We start from the raw sequence: 17,653 nt of genomic DNA on the forward strand, positions 1-17,653 counted from the left end.
TAGGCTATCCCCAAGCAGAAATGTAAACTTTAGGTGCAATAGCAGTTACCCCATTTCTTCATTTATTTATTTAGTTAGTTATTTAGATATTTTATATGTCTCCAATCTCTAGCCAGCAGGGATCCTCTGTGTTTGTCCTTCTCCCTTTTGAATTTCATTACCGTTCTTGTCCTTACCACCTCTTCTGAGAGGGTGTTCCATGCATCCACCATCCCTACTGTGAAGAAATATTTCTTGAAATTGTTCCTGAATCTGACCCCTTGGAGTTTCATATCGTGACCCCTAGTTTTACAACTTAGTTTCCATCGGAAAAGATTTGATTTTTCTGCATCAATAATTTCTTTCAGCTATTTAAAAGTCTTTAATGGCTTTAAGGAATGAGCTTGTTGAAACTCTTGTATTATTGAGAAAACAGTTTTCCCATTGGAAAATCGATACCAGTGTATGTGTGTATCAGAATTTTCATATACAGAAGAGATTTGATGCATTATGTAAACAAACAATACTGAAAAATCACTAGTGTTTATTTTATTATTAACTCATGTTTTAATGGAGTATATGTGTTTGTTTAGTTAATACCAAAAAACGACTTCTTAGACATATGAGGGAAACTGTAAAATACAGTAATGAGTTATTAATTAATTTTTAAAAAATCCCGGGATTCGGTATCAGAGTAGTCAGTGGCAGTGCTACAATCTCCTGGGCTCTTGCCCACAAAGGGCTACAACCCCTCTCATTTATTTGCACTTTTGTAACGTCATTTACTACACCCCATTCATTATTTTTATCTTTGTGCCATGAATGAAATCTACTCTAAAGATTACCCTTTAAAATACCTTTCAGTGAGTGTCCTTATAATCTAAAACAACTTATCTCATTGCTCCTACTACCTGGCAAGAATGAGAAACAGCAACTGAGAAGGTGATAGCAGCAGTAAAAAATAAAAATGAGATAAGTTGTTTCAAGATATGAAGTAGGAGAAATGAGATAAGTTGTTTTAGATTATAAGGACACTCACTGAAAGGTATTTTAAAGGGTAATCTTTAGAGTAGATTTCATTCACGGCATAAAGATAAAAATAATGAACGGGGTGTAGTAAATGACGTTACAAAAGTGCAAATAAATGAGAGAGGTTGTAGCCCTTTGTGGGCAAGAGCCCAGGAGATTGTAGCACTGACTACTCTGATACCGAATCCCGGGATTTTTAAAAAATTAATTAATAACTCATTACTGTATTTTACAGTTTCCCTCATATGTCTAAGAAGTAGTTTTTTGGTATTGTAAATTGAGGGGTATTGCCATTGATTTTTGAAGGTTTGTTTAGTTAATTACATTTCTTTACATGATAAGAACATAAGTTTTGCATACTGAGTCAGACCAAAGGTCCATCAAGCCCAGCATTCTGTTTCCACCAGTGGCCAATCCAGGTCACAAGTATCTGGTAGGATCCCAAAAGGTTAATAGATTCCATGCTGATTTCCCCAAGTCCACCTCAATATTGGTTTACTGACTTCCTCCAGGTACTTGTCCAAACCTTTTTTAAACCCAACTAAATTAACAGTTTTCATCACATCCTCTGATAATGAATTCCAGAGCTTAATTATTTATTTATTATTTATTTATTTATTTATGGTTTTTATATACCGATCTTCTTACATTATATGCAAATCAAATCGGTTTACAGAGAACAGTTGAAAAAACTTGCTTGGGGGCAATTACATATAACGAAGAACTTTTTGAATAACACTTAGAAGAACTTTTTGGATAACAGTTAAACATGAGAGAAAAAAATATATACATGACCAAAACAAAGTCTTATATGTCTAAAAAATCTTAACAATTTGAATAGAGCTTTTTTAAATAGCATTTAAAAGAAGAAATAAATAAATGATCAAAAAACAATGTCTAGAATACATGGTATTATGAAATATTCCTATTCCTAATTGTATAGATGTCTTATGAGAAGTTGTTAACAGAAGTCTTAGAAAATTAACTTCTGCATGAGTAATTCGAATCGGATAGTTGATAGTGAACAGGGTGGAGTGGGAGAGGGAAGGGCAGGGGTGAGGGGGGTCAGGATGGGTGGGTGAAATTGCATTTCAAGGGGAGGTGAAAATAAAAGGTGGGGGGGAAAGGTGGAGTTATATAATTAGAACGAAGCAGATGCAAAAAGAGTTTGTTGAAAGCGGCTTGTTAGAAATCAGGGAAATGCTTGGCTGAATAGCCAGGTTTTCAGTTTTTTCTTGAATGACTGATGATATTTAAACATTTTTTATATACCGAAGTTCGTATGGACATCACATCGGTTTACAAAAAACGATAGGGAAGGTGAGGAAGAGAAATCGGAAGAAAAAAAGTTACATTATAACAAATAATGCAATCATTTGTTTTGAATGTACTACTTAGTATCTTCATTGCATGTCCCCTAGTCTTTGACCTTTTTGAAAAAGTAAACAACTGATTTGCAGTTACCCATTTCATTCTGCTCATTATTTTATAGATCTCTATCATATCTCCCCTCAGCCATCTCTTCTCCAAGCTAAAGAGCACATACATTACATAGTAATGTAGTTACATACTTCCTTGTTACAATGTAAAATAGGGCGGACTCCGCCCTATCTCTCAGTTTCCTGTAAACCGATGTGATATTTCGATCGAATGTCGGTATATAAAAGAAATAAATAAAATAAATAAATAAATAATCTCTTTAGGCTTTCCTCATAATGGAATCATCGTTCAATCCATTTTATCATTTTGGACTCCCTTATCTGTATCTTTTCTGATTCTGCTATATGTTTTTTGTGATATGGTAACCAGAATTGCACACAATACTCAAGATCTGGTGGCACCATGGAGAAATACAGAGGCATTATGATATTCTCTGTTTTATTCCCCATTCCTTTCCAAATAATTCAGAACATTCTATTTGCTTTCTTGGCTGCCCTTGTACACTAAGCAGAGGATTTCAACATATTTTCCACAATGATGCCTATATCCTGTTCCTTAGTGGTGACTCCAAATGTGGAACCTTGCATTGTATATTTATAATTTAGATTGTTCATCCCTAAAATTTCATTTAAATTTCATTTATTTCATTTAAAAATTTTCATTTAAAAAATTTATTAATCACTTAACACAAAAGGCCTAAGCGATATACAGAATAAACATACATAATATAAACAAAAAAATTTGACAAAGACCAAAACAAACAGGCATTCAAATTATATAAAATAATAAAAAATGCAGTAATATCACATCTGAATATAAAATAAACATTTTCACTTCAATACAATAATCATAAACACAGAAGCAAAATGAGAATCAATACAATGCATTATAACCTAAACGCACGGGCAAGGAGAAATTCTTTATAGGATGGTTTAAATTTCTTAACATCATCCATAGATCTGAATTCTATAGGGATTGAATTCCATTGAGAGGGTGCCGCAATTGAAAAAGAGGTCTCTCTGGTAATAAACAGACGAGCTTGACGAATAGAAGGGACTTCAAGATTATTTAATTGTGAAGATCTCAAACATCTCACTGGTTTATATATTCTCAATAAAGCATTAAACCAATGTGACGAGTTGGAGTTACATAGTTTAAAAACAATTAAACCAATTTTAAAGGAAATCCGGTCGCGAACAGGTAACCAATTAAGGTGACAGAGCACTGGTGAAATTCTCTCGAAACGTTTTAGATTGGAAACCAACCGAGCAGCTGAATTTAATAACAACTGAATAGACTGAATTTGACATTTTAGTAACCCAATGTAAAGTCCATTACAATAATCGATATGCGGAAATATGAGCGCACGAACAACAGTCAAAAAATCCCTCTCATAAAGCAAATGGCGTAATCCAACAAGTAAACGCAATTTGAAAAAAACAGTTTTAATGAGCATTCTAATTTGAGGTTTAAAGGATAGGTTGGAGTCCAACAGAAAACCCAAACTCTTAATCGGAGACAAAAGAGAATATGAAATATTATTGATAGACAAAGAATTCTGAATAGGAATGGATAATGATCGATGAATTAGCAACATAGTCGTCTTATTAATATTGAGAAGTAATTTATTATGTTTCAGCCAGTGATTGATTTTGTCTAAACATAAGGTGAGAGAGTCTACTGTTTCCTGCCAGGACTTCTTTACTTTGACATAGAATTGTATGTCATCTGCATATAACTTGAAGCCGTCAGTGATGATGGCTAAAAGTTTGGCTATTGGGGCCAGATAAATGTTAAACAACATAGCAGAAAGAGCAGAGCCTTGTGGAACCCCAACCTTCAAAGCCTGAGCGTCAGAAGCATGATTGTTAAATTTAATCATCTGGGACCGATCTGAAAGATAGTTCTGAAACCAACTAAGCACTGTTCCTGTAATACCACACTCTCTCAGACGAAACAGAATTTCATGATCTATAGAGTCAAAAGCTGAGGTGATATCCAATGAGACTAGTATAAATTGCTCACCACAGTCGAGATCTCTTTTAAAGGAGTCGACCAAAGAGATCAAGAGAAGCTCTGTATTAAGACCTCACCAAAAACCAAATTGATGGGGGTTTAAGATGTCATATTTCTCAAGAAAATTAGTAAGTTGTTGAAGCACAATCCCTTCAATAACTTTAGCTGGTAAAGGAAGCAAAGAAATTGGTCTATAATTTTCAACCTTTGATGCATCTAATGCAGGCTTTTTTAACAAAGGTTTTACAGCAGATTTCAACATTAGAGGCATTATGCCTGTGCTAAGAGAAGAATTCACAAGAGAAGTGAATGAAGATTTCAGTACCTCAAAAATCTCCTTAAATGAGATTGTTGAAATTTTTAAAAGTGGACACATAGTATTATTGAGGTTCGCTATAGTACTTACTAATTGAGTAGAGGCCACCTGTTCAAATCTCATCTGCCATTTGGATGTCCAGTTTCCCAGTCTTATTTATTTATTTAATTTATTTAAAGTTTTTTGTATACCGACATTTGTTAAGAAAACATCACATCGGTTTCCATGGAACAAAAAGTAGCCAACAGGGCTTTACAATGAAACTGATAAAAGAACTAGTAGGGGGGGAGAAGGGGGGAGAGGAAGGGGGGTAGAAGGATGGGGAAACCAAGGTTATGTTGTACAAATAGGTAAACGCAAAAACATAGTTAAATGCAAGTATAGATTATGTACAATAATATACTAGGGGAGTGAATTAAGAAGGGTGAATTGCAAAGTCAAAGGGTGAATTGCAAAGTCAATTGCAAAGGGTGAATTGAATTAAGAAGAGTGAATTGCAAAGTCCTCTTGCATTACTCACAGTTATCTTGTGATTTAACAGCTTTAAATAATTTTGTCATGTACAAATTTGATCACCTCACACATTGTTCACAGTTCTAGATCATTTATAAATTTGTTAAAAAGCAGTGATCCTAGAACTGATCCCTGGGGCACTTCACTATTCACCTTTCTCCATTGAGAAAATTGACCTTTTAGCTACTCACTGTTTTCTACTTTTTAACCAGTTCCCAATACAAAATAGGAAATTGCCTTCTATCCCATGACTTTTTTAATTTCCTCAGAAGTCTCATGAGAGACTTCATCAAATGTGTTCTGAAAATCCAAATACACTATATCAACTGGCTCACCTTTATTCACATGTTTATATATAACCTTCAAAATAATATAGCATATTGGTGAGGCAAGACTTCCCTCCACTAAATCCATGTTGGTTTTGTCCCATTAAATTATGACTATCTATATGTTCAGTAATTTTTTTAATGATAGTTTCTACTATTTTGCCTGGTACTGACAGGACAATAAAGGCAAGGCAAGACAGGGCAGGGCAACAAAGAGGCAGACAAGGAAACAGCAAGACAAGGCAAAGAGACAATGAGGCAAGGCAAGCCACAGAGAGAATGAAAAGCAACACGCACTGCAAGAGCAGGAGGGCCTGTTACTGAGGCATCAACAGAGTGGGCAGCTGGGAGTATTTATGCTGGAGTGCCAATGATGTCATCAGGTAGTGCCACGGCTCTGTTCCTGCAAGGAGTACTCTGGAAGGGGCTAACAGATTCAGTATAATAATAATAATTTAAAAAAACCCACAAGAACACGCTTTCTCTTTTCTTACTGACAAAAACAAGTCTTTGAGTCCACTTGATGTTCAAAATACAATTTGAATTCAGTTTGTAAATTAGCATCCAAGCCAAGATGGTGAATATGAAAAATAACATGAGGAAAATAAGTGTCAAAAATGCCATAGTCCCTTTATCCATGCCTCTCCTCCTTGTAGATCTTGGCTCTCTTGCACCATCATTCATATCCAGTAGTCCTACCCCTCAGCATGGAGAAGAGATGGCTGAGGGGGGATATGATAGAGGGGTTTAAAATCATGAGAGGTCTAGAATGGGTAGATGTGAATTGGTTATTTACACTTTCGGATAATAGAAGGAATAGGGGGCACTCCATGAAGTTAGCATGTGGCGCATTTGAAACTAATCGGAGAATTTTCTTTTTCACTCAACGAACAATTAAACTCTGGAATTTGTTGCCAGGGGATGTGGTTAGTGCAGTTAGTGTAGCTGGGTTGAAAAAGGTTTGGATACGTTCTTGGAGAAATCCATTACCTGCTATTAATCAAGTTGCCTTAGAAAATAGCCACTGCTATTACTAGGAACAGTAACATGGGATAGACTTAGGCCTGGATTCACCATTCTTTCACTACTCCGCACTACTGCGGTGCACAGGCTGCCGGCTTTTGCACAGAATAGCAGCACCATAAAAGGTGTAGTTATTCGGTGCGCTACTGCCGATGATAATGTTAGTAACATTATCGCTGGCAGCGAAAACACTGCTGACTCCTCCCCTCCCCCTAATTTGCATCATACCGCATGCGATATGATGGATGATGATGATGATGCCAGGGGTGAGAAGGCGAGAGAAGGGGATGATAATTCCAGGGGGTGAGGTGAGGGAGGAGTGGAAGGAGAGGACAGGTAATGGTAATGCAAGGGGAGAGGAAGAATTGGTGGGAGAGGGAAGGTGGTGATAATGATAATGCCAGTGGATGGGGGGAGAGAATTAGGGTTAGAGAAAGTGATGATGATGCCAAGGGGTGGTGGAGAGGGAAGGGAAGAAGATGTGGATGACAGGGGAGAGGGGTGGTTATGATGGTGGGAAAAGCAGGAAGGGAGAAGGTGATGGTGCCAAGGGATAGGAGAAGGGAGAAGGTGATGATGATGCCAATGGGATGAGGGGGGCAAGGGAAGAGAAGAGGAGTGCCACAACAAAGTGAACCCTGTGCTAGGTGTGCTGCGAAACAAAAAAGGTTGGGAAACACTGATCTAGGGCGCCCTTGCTACAGCTTGAGAGGCAGTCCTATGAGTTATGAACAGTGTTCAGAGGCAGAGAGTTTCGTTTTTTGTTATTTTGCAGGCTCAGCCAGAGGAGCCAAGCAAGCCCTGTTTGGTGGTCCTGGCCAGGGTCGGGAGGGTTTCTGCCCACCCAGTACATAACCTGTCTGGTGGGAGTTATCCCTCTGAGTGCACTTTTTGGAATTTAAGCTATTTAGTGATAGGGGCCTTGCTGGAGCCTGTTCAGCTTTTGGGCCCAGGGAACTGGGAACCCTGGGACTGGGCCTGGGCAGGTTAGGGAAAATCTGCCCTCTATAACCCTCAATGAAGAAGGGGGTGACAGTGGTTTGCTGTAAGGAACAACCCCAGTGTTATCTTCAGTTTTTAAGAAGATTAAATTCAACATCCGGGAGGAAGTTTTGATTGCCCTTCCTGCCTGATTTGGAGCACAGAAAGTCCTGCTCCAAGGGATCCTTCCCATCAGGGATTCGAGGAAAAGATCTAAGGACTGCAGTAATAGCAAACAAGGGTTTAATCAACTAACTGTGAGTAAAAGGCAAAGCCTAACATCAGGGAAGCCACCCATCCAGTGCTTCAATCAGACATACCGGTAGTTGTTTTGCAGGGCGAGCTGACACACTCCCTGTGCTGGCTCAACTGTCCCTTCTTTCCCTCTGTTGAGGTGGAAAGCAGCCGAAGGCATTGGGTCCCAGAAAACCAGGGTTTAAACTGCCTGCTCTGCACAGAAGGGCAGTCTTGTAACTGAATGCAAGTGTAATCAATAATTCTGCCTGCCACACAGGCAGGGCCGGGCTATCTCAGCTGTGAAGACACAGGGGAATAAGAGAGAGAGAGAGAGAAAGAAAACCCCTCCTATCCCCCTTGTAATGAAGGGTTTAACTTGGATGTGAAACTGAGGGTTTACTTAGCTTTAGTTCTGCAACTTGCAGATCACTCCAGCTAGCCCGGGCGCTGGGGATTTGCAGTGAAAGACTTCCTTCTCAGGCTGCAGTCTCTCCTGTTTTCCCTCCACAGCTCTGGCCTCTGTCTCTTCTCTTCAGCTCTCTCCTCAGCCAGATCTGTCTCCCAAGGGTCCACAAAGTTCCACCCAGCCAGGGAGAGAGACAAATTGTGCCTTTTTTCTGGCTGCACATTGAATTTACTTTTCAAAATCTTGCTTCCTGAATCAGTCAGAGTTCTGATTTGCTGTATCCAATCATCTCTTTCTTTTTCTATACCGCCTATCATCAATCTAGGTGGTTTACAAATTTTACATACATAAAATTTTAAAATAAATAAAATACAATACCAATACAAAATAGTAAAAAACACACAACATGAATAAGCGACTCTTGACCTTCCCCTCTAAACCCTCTTCCTGCTTAACTCTTCAGCCCTGTCTCTACCATTAGATATTAGAAGCCTCTGTTATCAACTTCAGTATATCACTCTGAATGAGGAGGGAGGGGGAATATCTCTCTCTGTTGAAGTTTAAATCCTGTAAGTCCTGGGGCTAAAGAGATACCAGTTGTCATGCCGATGCAATACCGTGCACTGGCTGCATCACATGGCTCAACCTGCGATTGGATGCGCGTTTTGAATGCGTGTCCATATCCCCCAATGCAAAACGGGGCTTAGCGCGACCAAAACGTGCATCCAATCACGCAGTAGGTAATAGTGCTCATCACATGCAAATACATGTTGATGAGGCTATTATCTATTCCCCCCAAGGAGCACATTTTTAGTCACCAAAATTAACGCCTGCCCGGAGCAGGCGCTAATTTTGGAGGAGCCCAAAAAGTGTACAGTAAAGCAGAAAATAGTGCTTTTCTGCACTTCCTCCGACTTAATATCGTGGTGATATTAAGTCGGAGGAACTAAAAAATTAGAAATATCCCCACCAAAAAAAAAAGTGTGCCGGTGGTGAGGTTAGGAAAATGGACGCTCCAAAATTGAGCATCCATTTTCCTAACTGGCTGACAGCCACCTCTCCCGAGCGCCCACTGCTGAGGAGGCACTTGGGGCGCACAATTTCCCCTAGTGCCTCCTTTTTGCCGTGGCAGACCATTTGCATTGGGCACCCCGGAGAGGCGGATCGGTGCGCATTAAGGGAGTGGGCGCTCAATCATGAGTGTCCCTTTAATGTGCACCGATATTGCATATCAGCAGTAACAAGTCTTTATCTTCTCTCAGACGGTTCCTTTCAGTTTACCGTATCCTTTGCTTACAGCAGGGGTCTGCCAGCAGATTGTGAGTGCATTCCTTTATCAAATCCATGAGGCTCATTCACCATGCACTGCTCAGTCCCCTTACCAATATAAGCTCATCGGGAAGGGATGTGAAATATAATACCCTGCCACAAAAGAATGAATTCAGTGGAAAACCCCATATCTTGCACTACCTCTCTTTGTTTTCCGGTACCACTAGAGCATACCGGTACCTCTGCTGCATCCCCCCATGCCGAGCACTCTGCTCGAACAGCCGGATCCTGCAGCTCCTGCTGAACTGCTGTCGGCGGCGCATCTGCCAGTGGAACTGTCCATTCCCTCCTCTCCTCCCCACCGCAGCGGTCTCCATTCTGGGGGTAGAATAAGCCCGCATTGGAGCTCTGTCTTCTTACCCCACCCTGAGCGCACTTCCAGCCTCTTTCAGCTATGCGTAGAGCCACTAAAAGGGGGAGTTGTACTGGACTGGTTTCTTTTGGCTTTCTCTTTTCGCTCCCTTTGAGTGTGGCTCTTCCCTTTCCAGCTTGTCTCTCCATTTCCCTCTTTTATTTTTAACTGACCTTTTCTGCAGCACCTTTTTCTCCGAAGGAGAAATGAGGAAGGGATATTCTCCTGGCTCCAAAATTTGCCACTTTATTTATTTATTTATTTTGTTAATTTCCCAGCTATTCCGAGCCTACCACCACTTAGGTGGAGGCAGAGAGCTACTGAAGAACCATCCAGCTATCCCAGAATAAGTAGCAAGAGTGAAGTAAGAAATCGTGAAGACGTTCTCTGCCTTCCTCTACTGGCACCCAGGGGAAACCCACTGGTGTGGACTGATCCACAGAATGAAGAGGAACAGATGGATACATCAAAACACTTCTCAAAACTCTCAAAAATCCAATCTCTCTGCCACCCTGCTGTTAAAGGAGCACAGGGTGCAAAAATATTGACCCAGTCCTTCCTTCCAGGGGAATCCTCTCAGTCAGGAACTGACCCAAAATATCAACAATTACTTCTCCATTCTTCTCAAAACTCTTAATCTCAAAAAACTTTTCAAATGACTAGGCCTTAAGAATCTACTCAAAAATCTTCTCCTCACAACACGTCTCTGCACTGTGAGGTCCAGGATTCACCTCTTCACTGCACCACTAACCCACTTCACTAACCCTACTCCATCAACTCTCTGACTCTCTCTACGTGTTCAGTGGCAATTTATACCCCAGGTGACCCATCCCAAAAAGAAGACAGCCCAAAAACTAGGGAGGCTCAGGAAATGCAAAAAGCTCTCATAAAAAAAATACCCACAATGAACCCTGGGAAAAATATTTGTGTGGGTTCTAATCTCCACTACATAAGGATATTAGTAACATAGCAACTTGGCCATTTGTAGGATATTGCTCCTTACCCAAGGCAGGTTTTGCTGTAGTCCTCCTTCGTGTTCTTGTAATTGACTTTGCTGATTATTATCTTTAAACCTTGATATGTTGCTTCATAGTACTTGATATTTCAAGTACTATGAAGCAACATATCTCCTCACTTACCAAAAAATCATTCTACAAAATACGGCTCCTAAAACATCTTCGACCACTACTCTTTTATCGTGACTATCGAACTATTCTTCAATCCCTAGTTTTCTCCGGTCTCGATTATTGTAATGCTCTTTACCTAGGGCTACCAGATTCTTCACTATACCCCCTTCAACTAATTCAAAACAGTGCAGCTCGAATTCTAACAAGAACACCTTTACATCATCATATCACTCCCATCCTTCAATCTTTACATTGGCTCCCCATAAAATTCAGGATAAAATATAAAATTCTTTCCACTATTCATAGCCTAATTCATAACCCAACTTCCACCTGGCTCTGCTCATTACTACGGATTTACAAACCAACAAGACACTTAAGATCACTTACCCAAAATCTTTTAGACATTCCCTCACCAAAACAAGCTAGATTAGACGTCACCAGAAAGAGAGCTTTCTCGGTAGCTGGCCCCATCCTTTGGAACTCACTCCCAAATCCTCTCCGATCTATATCAAATCCATCTCATTTCAAAAAATCACTCAAAACACATTTGTTCCAACTCGCATTTCAAACATCCACTCAAGAACAAGTTTAATGCTCACTCATTTTCATTTCCACATCCATCAGATTCATCTCACTCCTTCCCTTTTACCATTTCCCTATTCCCCTCTTATTAGCTACACTTCCATTTTTTCATACCCCTCCCCCTTCCCTACCTTCCCCTGATAAGTAGTCCAAGGCAACATATTTTATTTTGTTTTTGAGTAATTAATTTGATTTATCTTTAAGCTAAATTTTAGCTATTAACTAATTTTTGTATATTTTAACTTATTTTAATTTGATTTTCTTTGAATAATTTTATTTTAATCATGTAAACCATTTTGACAAAAACTCATTTTATAAAATGGTATATAAATTTTTTAAATAAATAAATAAATAAATACTGGCTCCAGCTTATAAATAGCCTCTAGCACTTTATGAAACAAATGAGAAGATCATACAAATGTTTATTTCAATTTTTATATCTCATCTTGAACAAAATACATCTGTTTCACTGTTCAATTCTTTCTCTCTCTCTATTTGGAATTCCCTTGGAGTATTCTCCAGGGTTGCTCACAGCAGTGCTCTGGAAATGAACCTTTACATTTGGCAGACTCTAGGACAATCATGAAGGGCTACTACTTGTAAATTCATTGGTTCTCAATAAAAGTCTTCCTGCCACACAGACAAGTCTGGTTATTCATTGTGGATATCCTGAAAACCCAACTTGTTTAGGGGTCACAAGGAATGAAGTTAAGAACCCTCCTGCAATGGGTGGAAAGGTGCCAAATGGCATGAATCATTGCTTGCAAGGTGGTGAATGCAGGGATTGGAAACTTTATAACTTGGTACTTTATATCTCTTGATGGAGGCAACCTTGATGAATAAAATGTGCCTATGTGTGATAGGGATGTGAATCGTTTTAGGACGATTAAAATTATCGTCCGATAATTTTAATATCGTCTTAAACCGTTATGGAACACAATACAATAGAGATTCTAACGATTTATCGTTATAAATCGTTAGAATCGTGAGCCGGCACACTAAAACCCGCTAAAACCCACCCCCGATCCTTTAAATTAAATCCCCCACCCTCCCGAACCCCCCCCAAATAACTTAAACATTTCCTTGCCAAATCCTACCTCCTTCAATCCCCCACCCTCCCAAACCCCCCCCCCCCAAATGACTTAAATTACCTGGGGGTCCGGAACGGCAGCGGTCCGGAACGGGCTCCTGCTACTGAATCTTGTTGTCTTCGGCCGGCGCCATTTTTCAAAATGGCGCCGAAAAATGGCGGCGGCCATAGACCAACAGGATTCCACGGCAGGAGGTCCTTCCGGACCCCCGCTGGACTTTTGGCAAGTCTTGTGGGGGTCAGGAGGCCCCCCCCAAGCTGGCCAAAAGTTCCTGGAGGTCCAGCGGGGGTCAGGGAGCGATTTCCCGCCGCAAATCGTTTTCCGTACGGAAAATGGCGCCGGCAGGAGATCGACTGCAGGAGGTCGTTCAGCGAGGCGCCGGAACCCTCGCTGAACGACCTCCTGCAGTCGATCTCCTGCCTGCGCCATGTTCCGTACGGAAAACGATTCGCGGCGGGAAATCGCTCCCTGACCCCCGCTGGACCTCCAGGAACTTTTGGCCAGCTTGGGGGGGCCTCCTGACCCCCACAAGACTTGCCAAAAGTCCAGCGGGGGTCCGGAAGGACCTCCTGCCGTGGAATCCTGTTGGTCTATGGCCGCCGCCATTTTTCGGCGCTATTTTGGAAAATGGCGCCGGCCGAAGACAACAAGATTCAGTAGCAGGAGCCCGTTCCGGACCGCTGCCTTTCCGGACCGCCGCTGGACCACCAGGTAATTTAAGTCATTTGGGGGGGTTCGGGAGGGTGGGGGATTTAATTTAAAGGGTCGGGGGTGGGTTTTAGCGGGTTTTAACGATTTTAACGATATATCACGATATTTTACCCCCCCAAACGGCAACAATACGATTCCCTCCCCCTCCCAGCCGAAATCGATCGTTAAGACGATCGAGGACATGATTCACAACTCTAATGTGTGACTGTATATGGGAAACAAGAGAAGAAAATGAAGGTGAGCATTTGGGGTAAACTACTGGAATTCTTCCCCACAGAAACGGGGCAAGAAAATGATGGTGAGTTCAGTTTACAGAGGAATAAACTAAGAACAGTGAAAGTCTTATTTGATGTGATGATCAGCAGCTAATCGAACTGTGGTTTTTACAGTTGGGTTTTCAATAATGGAGCTATTTCTTCTTGTTACGCAGGGGATAAAGGGGACAGAGGAGACAGAGGAATTCCTGGGAAACTGGGCAAAGAAGGTCCTCCAGGCCAGCGAGGCCCTCAGGGACCTAAAGGAAGCAAGGGTCAGATGGGAATCCCAGGAGACCCTTGTAAGCAGCATTATGGTGCGTTTTCTGTTGGACGAAAGAAGGCTCTTCACAGCAGCGAATACTACCAGGTCCTTATCTTTGACACAGTCTTTGTGAATCTGTATGACCATTTCAACATGTTCAAGGGAAAATTCTACTGCTATGTACCTGGAATCTACTTCTTCAGCCTCAATATCCACACTTGGAACTTCAAGGAGACCTACATGCATATCATGTGTAATGACAAGGAGAAGGTGATCCTTTATGCCCAGCCCAGTGACAGAAGTATCATGCAGAGCCAGAGCCTGATGCTGGAGTTGCAGGAGAACGATGAGATTTGGGTGCGCCTTTTCAAGCATGAGCGTGAGAATGCCATATATAGCGATGATGTGGATACTTACATCACCTTCAGTGGTTACCTAATCAAACCCAACATAGATCCTTAACACTGCCATCTCCCATCTCCCCTTGCCCCTTTGCTTTCTTTATTTCTTTTCCTCATTGTCTTCCCTAGCCCTTGTCTGCTCAAAATTAACTACATGGTGCAATAATGGACAAAGATCAGGGTAAAACACAGGTGCAGGTTAGGGTTCCCTTGGAAGTTGGCATGTATGTTGAGGGTGGTTCTGTGAAATATGGTTCTACAGAGTGATGTCAGTTGGGATATAGATTTTGACTCTGTTGCAGATTGACAATGATTTGAGTGTAGGTTTTGGTTCATTCACGGATATTTGACACATCACCCAGCTCAGTCCTGACAGACTGCTCCTATTCTGGTTTTCTTCCTTTGGATCTAGAACCACAGATGCATGGAGGCAAACCCAGAATTGGGTCAAACTGTCAAGCCTACAGTAGTAGGCTTTGGCTCATATGAAGGTTGGTATATGGATGTTTTTTGCAGTGGAGTTTGGGATTGAATTTCATGTATGGATTAAGTTTCTGTTATGTATGCACACTGGGTTATAGGTTAGATTTCTTCTGTGAACCATTATTGCTTAATTGAATGCTGTTAAATGAACATGCAGTCCGAATTCAATTCTCACATCGCAAGAAATGATGTGGTACATTGGTTGAGCAGAACTGTTGGTGGGACTGGGTTCTGAAGCCCATAACTGAAATAACATGATGCAGGTATTCTTTCTCACAGAATATTCATCACAAAAATGAAACAGCACAGCCCTTGTCTACTTAAAATATATTCAGATATTCCAAATCCTTTGGTGAGAAAGAGAGGAGCTGATGTATGTCTGGCATTAAATGCTTTCCAGCGGATTCATGGTTTTCAGATGGAATCCCCATAAAAAAGCCTATTACTACAGCCAGTGGTCAGTACAGAAGAACACCCCCAGTCTCACAGCCAACAGCTAGTGGTGTCGCATTATCACAGCCAGTGGGCAGTGCTAATGACCCCATGACTACAACCAATAGTCAGTGCTGAAAACCACATGAGTACATCCAATGGCCAGTGTTGAACACCCAGTGTCTACCCCACACTTATAGCTAACACTCAGTGCTGAGCATATCATGACTGTAGCCAAGGGTCAGTACAAAAATGCCCTACCAGTTTACTTTTATCCTTTCTTACAGAGCCTTTTTAGGTCATTGGTGCTAAATTCTAATGTTACCCCCTTTAACAACTGATGTGGTCAGAGTCTGCTCCTCAGGTACACACAAGCCATGGATCATCTTATACATATGGTAGGTGGGGGTCATGTGTGAATGTGGTCTATCAGCCACCAGTGTGCTCTGCTCCACAGGTACTCACAATTCAGGTAGTAATGGGGGAACTTACTTGGTGCTTTTATGAAACAAAAAAAAAAAGAAAAGAAACAGTACTTTTGTATATTTTTCTGCAAGTTTCTTTAATAAAATATGTTGTGCACTTTGGTATGAATTCTTATATTGCAATTTTTCTGTGCTTTTTTTCCTTCAACTGATACACTTCAAAGCAGATTATGTTCTATACATTTGTGACTTTCTTATTAAACAATAACTTGCCAACCAAGCATAAACAGGTCTGGTGCTAGGATGACAACCGGGAGGAGTAGGGGAAGAGAAGAGGGATTTGGAGCTGTCACTGAGTATTTCTAACATATTTAGTTGGTCTAATACAAACCTGATTCCAACAGTCAAATAATCACGGACTTTTTGAATATATGTAATCGGTTTACTAGCAGGCCCCAGGACCTTGGGACAGGTGAATCCAGTCCTGGTTATCTTGAAAAACCCAACTGGTTTGCAGCCCTTGAGGAACAGAGGTTCCCTGATTCTGCCATAGACGAAATGGGGATAAAGCCAAGACTGGCTTAGTCTGTTCCTGATGACATGAAGCCATCTGGGAACCTTCTTGCTCAGAAGAACTTGTATAGGCTTTTTTTCCCGTAGATAAGCAGCATGAATTATAGGGATGTGAATCGTGTCCTCGATCGTCTTAACGATCGATTTCGGCTGGGAGGGGGAGGGAATCGTATTGTTGCCGTTTGGGGGGGTAAAATATCGTGAAAAATCGTGAAAAATCGTGAAAAATCGAAAAATCGAAAAATCGCAAAACCGGCACATTAAACCCCCTAAAACCCACCCCCGACCCTTTAAATTAAATCCCCCACCCTCCCGAACCCCCCCCAAATGACTTAAATAACCTGCGGGTCCAGCGGCGGTCCGGAACGGCAGCGGTCCGGAACGGGCTCCTGCTCCTCAATCTTGTTGTCTTCAGCCGGCGCCATTTTCCAAAATGGCGGCGAAAAATGGCGGCGGCCATAGACGAACACGATTGGACGGCAGGAGGTCCTTCCGGACCCCCGCTGGACTTTTGGCAAGTCTCGTGGGGGTCAGGAGGCCCCCCACAAGCTGGCCAAAAGTTCCTGGAGGTCCAGCGGGGGTCAGGGAGCGATTTCCCGCCGCGAATCGTTTTCGTACGGAAAATGGCGCCGGCAGGAGATCGACTGCAGGAGGTCGTTCAGCGAGGCGCCGGAACCCTCGCTGAACGACCTCCTGCAGTCGATCTCCTGCCTGCGCCATTTTCCGTACGGAAACGATTCGCGGTGGGAAATCGCTCCCTGACCCCCGCTGGACCTCCAGGAACTTTTGGCCAGCTTGTGGGGGGCCTCCTGACCCCCACGAGACTTGCCAAAAGTCCAGCGGGGGTCCGGAAGGACCTCCTGCCGTCCAATCGTGTTCGTCTATGGCCGCCGCCATTTTTCGCCGCCATTTTGGAAAATGGCGCCGGCTGAAGACAACAAGATTGAGGAGCAGGAGCCCGTTCCGGACCGCTGCCGTTCCGGACCGCCGCTGGACCCGCAGGTTATTTAACTCATTTGGGGGGGGTTCGGGAGGGTGGGGGATTTAATTTAAAGGGTCGGGGGTGGGTTTTAGGGGGTTTTAGTGTGCCGGCTCACGATTCTAACGATTTATAACGATAAATCGTTAGAATCTCTATTGTATTGTGTTCCATAACGGTTTAAGACGATATTAAAATTATCGGACGATAATTTTAATCGTCCTAAAACGATTCACATCCCTAATGAATTAGCCATGCTGTCTGGGACGTCCTCCGGGCGGCTAGATGGCGGAGTTCTCTTAGAACACTGTGTCTTTTAGTGCACTGTGCCTGCTTGGATCCTCCCCTGCTTCCCCCATCCTCCTCAGTCCATTTTTTTTCCG

At 41.9% G+C, this 17,653-nt stretch overlaps 1 protein-coding gene across 3 annotated transcripts in view; it reads left to right on the forward strand.

The window, feature by feature from the left end:
- Positions 1 to 15,875, forward strand: part of C1QTNF6 (C1q and TNF related 6) — a 70,153-nt gene extending 54,278 nt beyond the window's left edge. For all 3 annotated transcript variants that reach the window (XM_029590061.1, XM_029590063.1, XM_029590062.1), the window contains one exon: positions 13,889 to 15,875. In XM_029590061.1, coding sequence (XP_029445921.1) covers positions 13,889 to 14,439 — 551 coding nt within the window. In that variant the 3' untranslated portion in view covers positions 14,440 to 15,875. The remainder of the gene's footprint in view (positions 1 to 13,888) is intronic.
- The last annotated feature ends 1,778 nt before the right edge of the window (positions 15,876 to 17,653 follow it).

Source organism: Rhinatrema bivittatum, chromosome 2 (assembly GCF_901001135.1).
Source record: "Rhinatrema bivittatum chromosome 2, aRhiBiv1.1, whole genome shotgun sequence".
In the NCBI taxonomy this organism is placed as follows: domain Eukaryota; kingdom Metazoa; phylum Chordata; class Amphibia; order Gymnophiona; family Rhinatrematidae; genus Rhinatrema; species Rhinatrema bivittatum.